Consider the following 16931-nt stretch of genomic DNA (forward strand, 5'->3'; position numbering starts at 1 on the left):
CTAGTGGACTAACGGCGATAAAAAGGACTAGTTCTTAACTCATAGGGAAGCTCACTATCAAAAAAATCGAACTCTATTTGAGAGCTCTTTTTTTTAATAAAACTTTTCTCTTTTTTTTTGCTTTTTTTAAGTCACCTAGAGACAAGTCACTTTTTATATCGAGCTTCCATTAATGACAAACCTCCGTTCCAGTCAAATGAAGCCCAAAGAACAAAAAACATCGTTTTCAAGGAATTGCTCATGTTTTTTTGGCTTCGAATCTGAGTTTTCGTAGTTTTAAATGAAATTCTGAATTTTTTTTGAAATTTTAATAATTTTTTGGATTCCTATGGCATGGATTCATTGACCAACAGTGCAATATGTTCCATAATGAGCATTAAGTGAACATATCTAGTGCTTTGAGGGGACAGCTAATGGCTGCTTAAAAAAAATTTTCGAATTTTTTTGAACATTAAAGAATCATAAACTTATTATTGTGAACTGTAAGTCAGTCACGAGGTGACAGCAGCCTCTTCCTTCGTACTGCAACCAAAATTAATCTGGTTAGCGGTTTTTTCTTCTAACTATTGGTTATATGACTTCAATGACACAATATTTCAATTTTTTTAAAAATTTTTTTGGTTACTTTTTTTATTGGTTACTTTTGAACTCTTATCACATTATCCAAACATTAAACACATTATCCAAAAATCATTGTAATTTTTTTGGCTTAGAGAGGACGTTCGGTGGATCAGAGAGAAAGTTTTCAGAGAAAAACTACTTGTTTAATTGTCTTCGACACTTTCTTCTCGCGTTTTTCTTCTGAATTTTGGTTTTCGCCTGTTTTTTTTTGTTAATGTTTTCAAACATAAGACTTAATGTGATGTCTTGTTGATTATCTATGCATGACAAACATGATTTTCCTCCAATCAGGTTATATCTGAGCGAAGTTATTGAGCTCTGTTGAAAGATTTTGAGTTGAATGGCTGTTAAGAGTTAAAAAATAACTTTCAAAATTTTTTTTTTGAACATTAACCATTCTTAAACTTTATTTCGTGATACGTTGGTCAATGTGAGTACTAAAAGAATCCCTTTCCGTTCTACTACAGCAAAAATTAATCTGGTTAGTGGTTTTATCTTCTACCTATTAGTTTTAAAACTTCAATGCCACGAGACTTCATATTTTTTTTTTCGTGTAATTTATTTTATTTTTGGATCCTTTTGAAATCTTATCACATTATCCTACTGCTGATAGTCCCCATTGGATTAGGGAAGAAGTTCAACGGATCATAGATAAAGTATTCAGAGAAAAGCTTATGATTTAAACTGCTTCGACATTTGCTTCTGGCACTTTTCTACAGAACTTTTGGGTTTTGCCTGTCTCTGTTGTTGTTTTCATTGTCAATAACTTGTTGTAAGGTCTTATTGATGAAAAACGATTGACAAACAAACTTGTTGTCCCATCGAGGTATAATTTATCGTATTTACTGGCTTCCGTTGAATGCTAATGAATTTAATGGCGTTGATAATACGTCTTTTCTCGATAAATTCGTGCTTCTAATGTATTTAATCATATTTGTTGATTTTTTGAAATTATATTGATAAAAGAGGGAAATCCCATTGATCTTGGAAAATTAATATAAAATAGAAGAGTTTTAAGTGAAAAGTTCATTTTTTAATGCCTTCGACAAATTTCTCGCTCAATTTTTTCTTGAATTTGCTGTTTTTGTTCTTTAGGTAGCCGTAAATTGCTCACAGGTCTTATAGGCTTGTAATTGAGGATTGAATGAATGATGTTACCTGAAGCAGTCAGTTTATAGCGAATGCTCTTATAGTTAATGATAAACATCTTGAAATGTTTATGATAAACATTTTGAGTTTCTTTTTAGTTTGTTTCTATGGCATAGTCTGACCAAAGACAGGTCCTTTTGGTTTTGTAATGACTTTTTAGTAACTTATCAAGGATTATTAATTTAAAAGCTAATGATTTTTAAGATTTTTGAAACTTCTTGTAAAAAATGTTGATTAATTTTAAGGTTTCGTCTCACTGTTCGTTCTTTTTGTCGACTTGTTACCTAATTTCATTGAGAAAACTTTCCATCTGCTGTATAGTTAGGAAAAAGTAAACTTGTGTAGTTAAGGTATTATCTGACTGCATTTTGACGTTGTTACTAGGTGCTTTTAAATTTAGATATTCAGTTTTTGCTGTGAAGTGTTTGTTGGTGCTAATTTTTGTTGTCTCTTAGTCTCTTTAATGTCAGATCACGTTGGTGCTGTAATGAGGCATGGCATTAGGTAATTCAATTAGTAGATAGGTTGTGTAACGATTGTTTTAAACTCAAACATCTATTTTTGTTATCTCTTCATTTGGTTGACAATTTAGTCAAAAATGTAGATGAGCTCGGGTCGGAACATCATGTGCGAACGCACATTAACGAGCCGCCTTGTTAGTTTCAAAAACGTCGACGAACATTAAATTGAACAATCTCAATGAATTATTTTTTCTTATCCTTCTGTCAAGTTGGTTTTAACTATTGATTTCATAATCTCTCCTTTACATCCTTAAAGCTCTATCGATCTCACTTGATGATGATACGTTTCTGTTACAAACTACGCGTGCTAACTAAAAAAGATCTCAGTGATTTCGTTATTTAACCTTTCAATCTATAAACTTGAAATTGTCCAAACAATTCATTTTGTAACATGTACATGACGAATAAATTCTTTCTTTCCTTCTACTTTGTTTTCATAGGACGTAATTGCATAAATCAATTGCCAAACGCCTTCTCCGATATTCTTGACTTTAAAATTATAACTGTCATGATACCGAAAATGAATCTGTACAAAAAACTCGGATCCGCGAATATTAGCCGAAAGTAGACATTAACCAATCAGATTTGATAACGCACAAATTTTATTGTGAAAAATATGATGGGTCGCGATATTTTGTTCGGTTGTGGTATATTCATATCAACCACGAGTAAGAGCCGAAAGCATAAAGCTGCCTTTAAGTAACCTACACTGTGAACTCCTTATCAAGAACTGTATTCATGCAGGTATATTCATCAAGAACTGATCTCGTGCTCGGTCGTGACAGTTTCATATCAAGTTCCACGAGCCGTTGACCCATGGCCGTCGCGCGCGTTATTTACTCGATAATTATTTATTCCTTAGCTTTACAATTATGTTGCTGGTGAATAATGATTTCAATCCTCAAATTCTCGGTTATGATTGGTGGAAAATTTTCAAGTCTTATTTCATAACCGATTTTATTTGGCTGTGATATATAGTATTTATCGCCTAATACTAAACCACACCATTCATATCAAGTCTTATTGACCGCCGAGACATGGCCATGTCCTGCAAGGCATGGGTAAATGCGTTAATTTCATATTTAAGCGAGTTAGATATTTGCGCGGCAAATTTGTTACCGTCAACAATTATCTCAACTAATTCATATTTTTTTGCTTTTGACTTTTTCGGAAAACATTCCAGACGCCAAAAATTTAGTATCCCGAACACTTCAGGGCACAAACATATTCATGGCTTCCAAACATAAACCGTCTAACGAAAAACTGGCAAGATAAACAATTTAAAAGGCGGCATGAGCTAGAAAAATTTTGACGCATAATTTTATTGATAGAGGAGGGGTTCAAATACGCGACCTCCCAGATGAGAGTCGTGGAAATTGACCACTAAACTAACCGGGCTATGTACGGTCATCTTCCGGAACCGTTTTTATTTCATCAACAGATTTAATTTCTGAGCTATCGCAATTCAAATAAGTAAAAAAAAATCAAAAATCGAGTATTTGATTCACTTTAAAACTATCACTATCATGATAAAGAAAATGAATTGGTTAAAAAACCTCGGTTCCGCCAATATTAGCCAAAAAGTAGACATTGACCAATCAGAATGGATAATGCACAATTATTATTGCGAGAAAAATATGATCGGTCGCGATATTTTCGGTTGTGGTATATTCAAATAGATTACAAGTAAGATAGCCGAAAGCAGAAAGTTGCCTTAAGTACCCTACACTGTTACCTCCTTTTCAAGAAGAATTGCTATGCGGGTAAATTGATCTCATGCTCGGTCATAATAGTTTTACATCTAGTCCCATGGGTCGCTGATCCATGGCCATCGCACGCGTTAATTAATCAATAATTATTTATTCCTTCGCTTTACATTTATGTTGATGGTGAAAAATGAATTCAATCCTCAAATACTCGGTTATGATTGGTTGAACGGTTATGATTGGTTGAACTCAAATACTCGGTTATGATTGGCAAATTTCCAATCTTATTTCACTACCACTTTTATTTGGCTGTGAAATATAGTATTTATTACCTAATAATAAACGACACCATTCACATTAAATCCTATTGGCCATTGAGACATAGCCTTGTCCCGCAAGGCCTGGACAAATGCGTTAGTTTCATATGTAAGCAAGTCAGAACATTGCGCGTCTAAATTGTGCTATCGTCAACAATTATCACTTCAACAAATTCACATTTACTTTTTTTTGGCAAACGATTTTTTTAATTACGATTTTTTTGGCAAACATTCCTGACACCAAAAAATTAGTATCCAGAACACTTCAGGACACATATACATTCATGGCTTCCCATCATAATCAAAATTGAACCGACTATCAAAAAACTGGTGAGACAAACAACTCAGAAGGTGGCAGGGGCTAGAAAAACTTTGATGCATAATTTTATTGATTGGTAAGGGGTTCAAATCTTCGACCACCCAGATGAGAGTCGTGGACATTGACATCTAAACTAAACGGGCTATGTACGGCCATCTCCCGTTATCATTTTTATTTCATCAACAGACATAATTTCTGAGCTATCGCAATTCAAATCACTGAAAAAATTAAAAATCGCTCAAAAAGGGAAACTCGAAAGAAAGTTCTAGAACAGAACGGTCCAGAAAAAAGACATGGTTACCATAATGGCTTCAAGCTTCGTTCAGGAGCAATTAATTGGCTACAAGTAAGCCATCTCAAAAACTATCATTTTTTCCTTATGAAACCAACTACACTTAACAAGATTTTCAAAAACGATGCGCGGTTGCTCATACGAATATGTATATTTAATCTAGGTTACGCCAAACTAGCACATTTTGTCAAAAACAAACGGTTCAGCCAAATCAATCGATCAGAAGTATTTGATTCACTTTAAAACTATCACCGTCATGATGCAGAAAAAGAATTTGTACAAAAAACTCGGTTCGCGAAAATTAGCCAAAAAGAAGACATTAACCAATCAGATTTGATAATGCACAATTATTTTTGCGAGAAAAATATGATCGGTCGTGATAATTTGTTCGGTTGTTATAAATGCATATCGATCACGAGTAAGAGAGCGGAAAGCAGAAAATTGCCTCTGAGTAACCTACATTGTTACCTCCTTGAAATTGTTATGCGGGTGAACTGATCTCATGCTCGGTCGTAATAGTGTTATGTCAAGTCCCATGAGCCGCTGACCCATGGCCGTCGAACGCGTCAATTATCTATTCCATCCCTTTACATTTATGTTGCCGGTGAAAAATGATTTTAAATCACAAAAACTCGGTTATGATAGGTTGAACATTTTGCAGTATTATTTCATAACCGATTTTATTTGGCTGTGAAATATAGTATTTATCGCCTAATACTAAACGACACCGTTCACATTAAATCCTATCGGCCACCGAGACATAGCCTTGTCCCGCAAGGCCTGGACAAATGCGTTAGTTTCATATGTAAGCGAGTCAGAAAATTGCGCCTCTAATTTGTGTTACCGTCAACAATTCTCTTCAACTAATTTATATTTATTTACTCTGATTTTTTTGGCAAACATTCCTGACACCAAAAAAATAGTATTCCGAACACTTCAGGGCACAAATACATTCATGGCTTCCCATCATAATCAAACTTGAACCGACTCTCAAAAAGCTGGTGAGACAAACAATTCAGAAGGTGGCACGGGCTAGAAAAACTTTGATGCATAATTTTATTGATTGGGGAGGAATTCAAATCTTCGACTTCCCAGATGAGAGTCCTGGATATTGACAACCAAACTAAACGGGTTATACAGGGTCATCTCTCGCAATCGTTTTTATTTCATCAACAGACTTAATTTTTGCGCTTTCGCAATTTAAATCACTAAAAAAATCAAAAAACGCTCAAGAGGAAAAACAAAGAAAGTTCAAGAAGAAAAGAGTCGAGCCAAAATCGTTCAGAAAGAAAGACACCATAATGGCGTCAAGCTTCGTTTGAGAGCAATTAATTGGCTACAAGTGAGCCATTTGGAAAAACTAAATTTTTTGCAGATGAAACCAACTACTTCTATCAATGTTTTTCAAAAGAAAAAGTCTCTGTTGCTCAAATTAGAACGGATACATAATCTAGGTTATACCAAACTATCGCATTTTGTCAAAATACTTACGGTTCAGCCAAATCAATCAATGAGAAGTATTTGATTCACTTTAAAACTATCACTATCATGATACAGAAAATGAACTGGTAAAAATATCCGATCCGCCAATATTAGCCGAAAAGTAGACATTGACCTATCAGAATTGATAATGTACAATTATTATTGCAAGAAAAATACGATCGGTCGCATATATTTTCGGTTGTAATATATTCATATCGATTATAAGTAAGATAGCCGAAAGCAGAAATTGCCTTTAAGTACTCTACACTGTTACCTCCTTTTCAAGAAGAATTGCTATGCGGGTAAATTGATCTCATGCTCGGTCATAATAGTTTTACATCTAGTCCCATGGGCCGCTGACCTATGACCATCGCACGCGTTATTTAATCAATAATTATTTATTCCTTCGCTTTACATTTATGTTGCTGGTGAAAAATGATTTCAATCCTCAAATACTCGGTTATGATTAGTTGAACATTTTCCAGTATTATTTCATTACCAATTTTATTGTATAATATTTATTACCTAATACTTAACGACACCATTCACATTAAATCCTATTGGCCACTGAGACATAGGCTTGTCCCGCAAGGCATGGGCAAATGTATTAATTTCATATGTAAGCGAGTTAGATAATTGCGCGGCAAATATGTTACCGTCAACAATTATCTCTTCAACTAATTCAATTTTTTTTTGCTTTTGACTTTTTCGGAAAACATTCCAGACGCCAAAAATTTAGGTATCCCGAACACTTCAGGGCACAAACACATTCATGCTTCCAAACATAAACCGTCTAACGAAAAACTGGCGAGATAAACAATTTAAAAGGCGGCATGAGCTAGAAAAATTTTGACGCATAATTTTATTGATAGAGGAAGGGGTTCAAATACGCGACCTCCCAGATGAGAGTCGTGGAAATTGACCACTAAACTAACCGGGCTATCTACGGTCATCGCCCGCAACCGTTTCTATTTCATCAACAGATTTAATTTCTGAGCTATCGCAATTCAAATAACTAAAAAAAATCAAAAATCGCTCAAAAAGTGAAATCAAAAGGAAGTTCTAGAACAAAACGGTCAAGCCAAAATGGTCCAAAAAAAGACATGATTACCATAATTACTTCAAGATTCGTTTGAGAGCAATTAATTGGCTACAAGTGAGCCATTTCATAAACTATAATTTTTTCCTAATGAAACCAACTACACTTAATGTTTTTTTTCAAAAAGGATAAATTCTCGGTTGCTCATACGAATACGTATATATAACCTAAGTTATGCCAAACTAGCTCATTTTGTCAAAAAACGGTTCAGCCAAATCAGTCAATCAGAAGAATTTGAAGAGAACTGCGGTAAAGAGGACAAAACTCGGCAGTTTATTGACCATTTAAAATAAACAGATCAATTGTATTCGGCTCATCCGCGGAGAACGCACAGGCAGAAGATTTATCAAGGCCATCGAGCCTTTTTGTTCGTTTATCCTAGGAAAAGCCCACTAGGGACTAGGCAATTAAGGAATCAGTCATACATGCGGAGAACAATCACGATAAACAATTAACTATAAAAAATAAACTACAGAAATGTATAGAAGTTTGATAAAAAAAGAACAAACGCGCATCAACCAGATGCTGATAATTCTTACATGTCCAATGCCTTCTGTTTGAAAGCAAGCAACTAAATCGCTATGAGTAACAATAAGCTCACGCTTAATTGCGATTATTAATACATATCTATGAATGTGAGATTACAGACTGCTGTTGTTTCCTCAGTAACTGAGAGAAGCTAATTAAAAACTTTATTTATTGTCAAAATAAGTAGTTTTTGAACTTTCTTCACCTCGTAAACGGTGGAAGTCAATTTCGACTGGAGAGCTCATTAGACAGCTAGTTACTCCAAACTGAGAAATTACTACGTTTGGTAAGCTGTGATAGCTTTCAGAAGCGATTTAGTATTAATCAAGAATCATAGCGAGAATAATAAAGAACCATCATTGAGGGAAATGTACATAGTTTTTTTTGCTTAATTCGTATACAATTAAGGCGGTGACCCCAATATTTTTCTCTTCGAGGAGTCTTTAAGGTTGCTTTTAAATGGAACAAAAATCGTCTCCTGCCCGTCGGGCTCGGAATTTTTTTTAAAAAAAACTGGCCTGTCATCAAATTGGACAAAATTGCAAAACAAACAACTAAGGTCGGGACAAATGCTCTCAAACGACCGGAGAGCGGTTGTCTTCGGTAGTGGGGGGGGGGGGGGGGGGTAGCGTTGGAGGAGGATGGAGGGTGAAACTTTTAAAACTAAGTACCGCCTCCTCACACCATAAAATTGTCTCAAAACAGTTTCGGTGAATCACATACTTAAAGACTAGTAAGGCAAAGGGCTCTAAGACAGTTGCTCAGCCACTTAAAGACCTCTGCGCGCTACCTGTTTACCCCGTTTTTGAGGACGATAAAACAAATGGGCCAGACCAAAAATCAGTCAAGCGAAAAATCGCATACAAAAACCACAGGACTAATATAATGGCTGCAAACTTCGTTTGAGAGCAATTAAAAAGGCGGAAATTTGAGAGGCCTTTCACAACTATTGTTTTTTTTTCAATATTTTCTTCCTTAAAAGCAAAATTGCACCTTGTAGATCTGAAATCAACAGAGTCGACTAGAATTTCAAAAAGCCAACATGTTGCCAAAAGGTCTTCGCGACACATCATTTCGCGGCTCTCAAAACTTATTCACCTTCATTTTTTAAAATCTGCGAGAAAGTGCCTTACGTTTTGCTGGAGGAAGGAGCATCCTGAGGCAGAGCTTATGCTATCAAGATTATATAAAAGGTTGTCCGTTTTCAAAAACCCTGAGAAAATTCTGATTTTTGCACGAGTAAGATCATACATTTTAATCTTCTTTGATGTGGGAGAAGACGGCACAAATGTTTCCTTGTTTCTTTAAAATACTGGAGCAATAACAATCCAGCATCGTATTCTGATCTTGTACATTTTGATTTCAAGAAACTACTATAGAAGTATAAATAGTTTCACATTTTGACGTAAACTGTACCTGTCTGATAGAAATAACAAACGCAAAAATTGTCCCCATGAAGATTAATTGTTCCGACCCCTCTTGAGGGGGAAGGAACTATATACTCAAACGGGTTTTTTTGTTCAGTCAATTTTGGCCGATCGATATATTCATCGTAGAGAGTTGAGACTGGTATCATTAGAAAGCTTGTCCAGCGTAGAATATGGAATTAAATTTTTTTTTAATTTTCGTTTTTTACAGCGAGTTATCGAGGTTTAAATTTTGAGAAAATAGTGTGAATTCCGGCGAGATTTTATTCTTTTTCCGGAACTTTTGAAGTAAAAACAAAAAAAATCACAAGAATATTGTAGGCCATTTTTATTTTTTTTTTGTCAAAAATTCTGGCTAAATATTTCAAAATTAAGACTTTTTCTTCAAAAACAGCTCGAAATAAGTTTCTTTAGTCCATTTTGATTAAATTTACAGGAAGTACAGAGCCAAACACCACTAACACAATTTTTGTAGACTAAAAAGGGGCTTTTTCACTTCAAATTCCGTTGAGAGTGCTCTGTAATTAAAACTTTGCCGTTTTTTGCTAAATTTATTCGTTGATTATCAAACACGCAGCATCTATTTTTGATTTTTTAACTAACAAAAAATCAATATCTATAATATTCGAATAATTAGGTATTCTTAAAGAACAAACAGCATTAGCAGGGCTAGTTTTGGACCAATCTTGGACTGGTATAATCCAAAAATAAACCGGATTGTAAACAGTCGGTCTTTTTTATAAAAAAAAATCGATCTCTTCTACAATAATTAAATAACAGAACATTTCAAAAAAAGCACACCAATGATAGTTCCAATTGGGTTCGTAATTAGCTCCTAATTATTGTATCTAGTTGATTACTTGAAAGCTTATGGTCATTTTAACTTTTAAAAGTATTTGATTTTCAAATAATTAATGACTTATTGAACTTTTGCCTCTAATTTTCTCTTTCTTTGGTCAACTTGTAGCTTATTGTCCGCAATGGAAGAATGCTTCTTCTTTCTATTGAAATCAAATTCAATCTTTATTGCTGTTTTACGCCCTAAGTTATGGCTACTGGCTTTGGTACAACCAGATTTCAAATTTTCTTAATTTTTAGGTATTTGCTCATTTTTTCACGTTTTCTTGATTTGTCACATTATCACGTTATTGACAGTTCATATATCACATTATTGGCTTTCCAAATAAGGCGAAACTGATATTATTAAAATGCTTGAAGATATAGATTATGATTTTAACGGCTTCGACACTAATTTCTCGAAAAATTTAACTGATTTTTTAAAATTGTCTTTAACTGCCGTTTTTACTTTGTCTTTTTAGTCGTATGAAATTTTAGTGTACAATGACCCGGTTTCATTGCCGTTTCATGGAAGAATAGATGAGACAATATTCTGATTTTAGTAGATAGCTGATAGCTTTCATGACTCTGAAAACAATTGTTTTCCAAATTAAAAAAAAAACACTTTTTAACTTCGCAATTTTGTTCCTTTTATTGTCTGGTTGTTATCTAGTCTCGCTAATTACAGGCCAATTATGACATTATTGTGGCCAAAGGAAGGTTTCAAAAGGGGATTAGTGTCACACAATCTAATGTTTTTAAAGAATTCGTTGACTTGCTTCGACAGGAAAAAATTAAATTAATTTTTGATTTTTGTCATGTTTGACGTTCTTTTTGTACACATAAGACATATTCTGGATAATTGCAAATCTCATGTGCTTCTTTTGGAAGAAAATACGAACCTAAGTATTTTTTTATTCAGTAATTAATGGCTTTCATGTCTTTGGAAATATTTTTTTTGGAAAAAAAATTAAAGTGTTACTTATTTTTGCATTTTGTTTTCCATTTTTGTCTACTTGTTACCTAGCTTCATTAATGAGAGGTCACATAATACATTATCGGTGGTTGCAGAAAGTGCAATTGAACACATTTTGATGGCGATAGTACGGCTTTACGTTTCAGCCAAGTTTTTTTTGCTTTTTTGTTTGTTGTCTATATGTTCTTTTTGTTATCGCGTAAAAAATTGAACACTGGCAGCTTTACGTCTTCGACAGCGTTCTCTGACAAGTTTTAATTGAATTTTTGTTTGTTGTCTTTTTGTTGTTCTTTTTTAACCGCATAAAAAATTGAATAAGGACAGGTCTTAATGCCCTTCTATGGGATATTTTATTTGATTTCTAATGGTTTTCATTATTTCGAATTTAATTGTTTAAAAAATCAGCGAATTTTTCAACTTTACTGTTTTTGTTCTTTATTGTCTAATTGTTACCAAGCCTTTTTATTGGCTACTCCCTTATCTTTTCTGGTGAATTACAATTTATTTTGTTTAATATCAGTTTTATCTGACGGTATTTTGACTTTGTTATTAAGTTTTGTTTTTAAAACGGACATTAAGTTTTTGATGTAATTAATTTTTGTTGTTGCTGTTATTTGATTTTGCTGTTCGTCTTGACTCGCTTTCTTAATATGTGCACATCTCATCAATCTAATGCGCTATTTTTACTCCACCACAGTTATTTGCTTTGGAGACTTTCTTTTCGTTCATACACCATTTTTTTAAAAAATACTTGAATTTTTGGGTTTTTTTATGTTCCTCATTTGGTGGACAATCAAGCCAAAATTGTGGATGAGCGGGGTCGGAACCTTATGTGCGATCGCACATTACCGAGTCGCCTTGTTTAACTTGGCTGCAGCATTCTTTTTTTAACCAAAGAGCTTCAGCATTGATAGAGTACTACTTCTACTAACCGCCGGCAGCATAGGTACAATATCAGGGAACACTTCATAGAAATCTCTCGTATCAGCATCCGGCCACTTGCTCCTATCGTAGTCAAACTCAGACTCCTCCCCTCCACCTCCAGCACCCCCGTCTGTACCGCCCACTGACCCATCTGTGAACTTCTCAACCACCACCCCACACCCATCAACGTCTTCTAATTGCGCCTCCAATTCTTTCTCTGTTAAAAAGCATCCACAAAATGATCTCATTCTAAAGTATACAAACTGTAGCACCTGTGCAATATGTCAAAAAGGTCTGAAAAATCTTTCAAATCTAATAAATGTTTCGATACATATGATTGATATGGATCAATGATATCAATTATGTACAATCTTTTTCTATCACACAATCGGCCTCACTGTATTTCTTTACTTTGCGATAAAGTTTTTTTTTAATTTGAAGTATTATTTAGTTATACAGCGAAAGCTGAATTCAAAACCAGTGAACGACTAACTGAACGCATTCAATAGATATTCATCCCAGCTAATATTTTGATATTCAAGCACTTCCAGCTACTCCAGCTTTGGGGCAAAACCAGGAAACATGAAACATCAAAATTCGAACAAAAACGATTTCTTGATTAAAAGCTGTTCTAGTGGCTGCGTATTTCTAGCTCTATGAACATGTTCTCAAATTGTTTTTACGTAGAGATTAACCAAAATTGAGAGTCTCCTATTCTAATATAATTATACTGTGCATAGATTCCGAGATCATTTATAAAACCATGCGCTACTAACCTATATCCTGTACAGTGATAGTGGGCACCAGATCAGTGGGCACATTCATCAAATCAGCCAGGGAACACATGCTCTGGTGCAGTTTCTGCAACACTGCCAGCTCAGTCTCATACTGCTCGCTCTTCTCAGTGTGCAACTCACCCTTATTCTGCCGAAAACAAATGGGGTGTAATGACTCCCAAAAATCTTTTAGTAAACTTCGAGCATTTGAACTATCATATTCCGACTCCTCCCATCCACAAACTCACAGACTTCAAAATTGATGCTCTTTTCAAATTCATATAATTTTCTATGGAATTTGTCTCCCAAAATTCTTAGACAAAAATTTTCAAGACTTGTAATAGGCATCAATAGGTATCACGTTACATTAGGTACACTGAACGTTACCTTATGATTCACAAGAAAATTTTTGCTTTGTGTAAAAGGATTTTCTCAGTCCGCGCTAAAATGGTTCTTTGAAAATTATAAAATTAAACCTCTTTCAGACATCCATCTTTTAATGTTAAGAAAAATATAATTTTTTTCATGGAAAAGGAATAGATGCTATGAAGAACTGTAAGCCCTTATAAAGAGCAATTAATTAGCATTAGCACTCGGTATATTCTTCTCGGAACCACACTACCTAAAAGTTTTAAAAAAACCAGAAGAGTCGATAAAAGGTTTCTTACTCTAGCAATAATTGTTATGAAAGAAAATCACGTTTCATGCAAAATCAAAAACAAAAAAAGAGCCAAAAAAGAAAGTTGTTATCATGCTACGCAGAAGAATTATAATGATTTACTGAAAATTGAACCATTTTATGGTGAAACCCTAAACAAACTTCCAATATTTGTCTTCTTTTCAAAACACGTGGCTAAGGAATTAAACAAAGAAACTGAAAATTCAATAATCAAACGGCCAGTGCTTAAAAAAGATGAAAACAAAGTCATAATTTCAAAACACAGCTGGCAGATTGCCAGAAAGTACCTACAATATCATCGTAGATCTGCAGTATCAAAAAGAAAAAATTCTTTTCTTTCTATGAATTGCTAAGATGTTACGATTCGTTTAAAATCTGTATCGCTGATTGCTGCTTCTATTAGCTGCTCATAAATAACCGTCAATTCGAGAGACACAATCAGTTGACCTCATCTTTTGAATTAAAGTAATGAACAGCCATTTTGATAGTGAGGAAAAGTCATTTTTGAGAGTAGCGTAAATCACGTGTGACCAACTTAATCACGTAAATGATGAAAAAAGCTCGCTCCAATAAGAGTGAAAAAATGAAGTCGCAAATACAATTCAGTCACAATTGCATAAATAAATGAAAGAAAATCAGATTTGAAGTAATCGTGGTGTCATATGGTCCAACAAAAATATTGACAAGGAAACAAAACAAATGATAGCCGGTCAAGTCCTGATGCGCAATTGAAAGAATTTTCATTGACTAAACTAAAATCTAGACCTAAAATGGACTATGAACGGATTGGAACAACCATTTTTGAAAAAACCGATCAGAAAATTGAAAAATAGTAAAAATCAGACTCAAATTGCCGCATTTGAACACAACCACAAGAGAAAGCGAAATTCTGTTCAAAACCCTTTTCACGCGGTAAAACCACTAGCTTTTTCGCTCAAATTCCTGTTTCGGCGAGACCAAAATCATCATTTCAATTTGGCTTCAAAAATATTTTAAAAATGTATGAAGAGATATTTTTAAAGAAGCTGACGCCTCGATACAATTCAAATTCTTTCAATTGTAAATACCGAGAGAAGACCAATAGTAGCTAGCTAACGCAGCCATAAAACAGTCACGAAATCAACAGTCGTGACGTTACAAACGTCGTCCAGTCGTCAGTCAATCACTAATTCTTGGGCAAGATGAAACCTCAATCATGCGATTCCAGAAAACAAATAAATGCATGAGCTTACAATCATCAAAGTTCGATCATATGTAGAACAAATCGCTCCCGAACGGCAGGCGAGGCAATTTAATTAAAAGACTGTAGCCTAGATAAATTTTTCTGTTTTGCGACAGAAGCATTCGGCTATCGGGCCCTTGTTATTTCCTGTGATACAATCGCTTTTTCTTTTTTACTTCGGGGTGAGAGCAACTGAGATCACTTGTAAAATTAAAAATGATCAAAACATTCTCAAAACTGACGTACTTGAAGTGTTGCGTATGTTTTCAAAAAGATTATGCTTTGTAGCAATTTCCCGTTCTGAAAAATGAGCCTAATATGAGATCAAACAAAATAAACTAAAATAATCTCAAAACATTTAATATTAGGTCCATTAAAGTCTCATTAAAAGTGAAACTCAATTTAGAAAATTTGGTTCTAATGTTCTCAAAATTAATGTAGCATGTTGATTCAATTCAGAATTGTAACGCTAGAACCTTTGGATCCTTAACCTGAAATCATCTTTTGGTTTCTGTAGTTACAACTCATATTATTTGGACAAAAATAGAGAGCCTTTGTTAAAAAACGTTTTATTTGTTCCTATCTATATCAAAGATCACGTATTAATCAGAGTAGAGTCAGTAACGTTAGAAGCCATTAATCCATTGGCTTGAAACCGTTTTTCATGGTCAACAGATACAATGGAAATTACAGCACTTGATAAAAATTTCATTTTAAGATTTCTTTTTGTAAATAAAGGGAACACGTGAAAAAGAAATCTAATGGCGAGGGGCAATAACACCGCTAAACTTCATCAGAAACTGAAAAAAAATTGCAACGGGGAAAAATTACATCGTCTGAACCAAAACCGCGATAATCCAAACAAAAATCTGAATAACGGTTGTTGCAGACCACTCTACCAGATCGAGGAAGCGATCGCCTAGTAAAACTTTTGTGTCAATATTACTAGATACTCCAAGAGCTTTTTGTTTAGAGACATAGGCATAGACTGCGCTGAAAACAGCTGATTGTACACCTAAAAACTAAAGGAACAAAAAAAATTAAAACGCAGGTAAAGTTGGATTAAACGGTCCAGTAACTCTTTCAATAATAATAACACTGCGGTCAATATTCAACATATATAGGCAAACAAAGCAACACATAAACGATAAAGAAAATGTGAATTCGTTGGGAAGTGGAGATAAGTCGCTTACAGCTTGAAAAAAACCACGAACTTCTAAAAGACTAGAACTTCATCGAATTAAAATATCTATATCGGTCCCCACCCACTGATAGCTCTCTAGGTCAAATATGTCAGTCGCCCCGAATTACAAACAATATTTCATATTCTCGGCCCAATATTTATAGAACATGGGTAACTAAGCGAGTACAATATAGAAAAAATATAGAAAAAACAATTATGTAGAAAACAATGATTAATCAAAAACTATAACGTAAAAAATAAAGCAGGACATCCGACTTTTTGAGAGGAGTTTTAAATAGATTCCTGAAAGGAGTAAACTTTAAGGATAAGGATTGCCACTAAATAGGATGAAAAAAGGTTCGATTCAACTTCGATCGATTATACATATTTGCAATGTTTATTGTTCCAACCCTTCCAACTTAGTGCGGGACTATAAGCTCAACTGTTTTTTGTTCAGTCAATTTTGGCCGATCGATATATTTATCGCAAAGAGTTGCGAGTAGTATCATTAGAAAGCCTGTCAAGCCTAGAATATCGAACAAAGTTTTTATAATTTTGACATAATTTCCGTTTACTCAGTTAAGTGCTATTTTGCCTTCCACTCCAAGAAAAAGTACTTGAATTAAAACTACTTGAATTATGCGGCCTTTCGCTAAATTAAATCAATATTTATCCAAAATACATCATTTAATGTTGAATTATAAAGATTCTGCCAAATTAGGGTTACTTCGAGATCTGAAAGAATTGCATGTTTTTAATAACCGTGGGAGAGCAAAGCCAGTATTCGAATTTAAATTGGGGCGCTGTCTTTTTAAGAAATATTTCGCACTTACTTTATCTCAATTGCATACGTCAGTTTTTAAATGGGTTAAA

The 16931-nt window shown here is 34.2% G+C and overlaps 1 protein-coding gene across 1 annotated transcript in view; it reads right to left on the reverse strand.

The window, feature by feature from the left end:
• LOC142356623 (regulator of nonsense transcripts 2-like) overlaps positions 1–16931 on the reverse strand; it is a 75275-nt gene that overhangs the window by 53466 nt on the left and 4878 nt on the right. The window contains exons 5-6 of the mRNA XM_075408480.1: positions 12975–13122; positions 12207–12415 (exon numbers count right to left, since the gene is read on the reverse strand). Coding sequence (XP_075264595.1) covers positions 12207–12415; positions 12975–13122 — 357 coding nt within the window. The remainder of the gene's footprint in view (positions 1–12206; positions 12416–12974; positions 13123–16931) is intronic.

This window comes from Convolutriloba macropyga, chromosome 2 (genome assembly GCF_964194025.1).
Source record: "Convolutriloba macropyga chromosome 2, txConMacr16.3, whole genome shotgun sequence".
NCBI classification, from domain to species: domain Eukaryota; kingdom Metazoa; phylum Xenacoelomorpha; order Acoela; family Convolutidae; genus Convolutriloba; species Convolutriloba macropyga.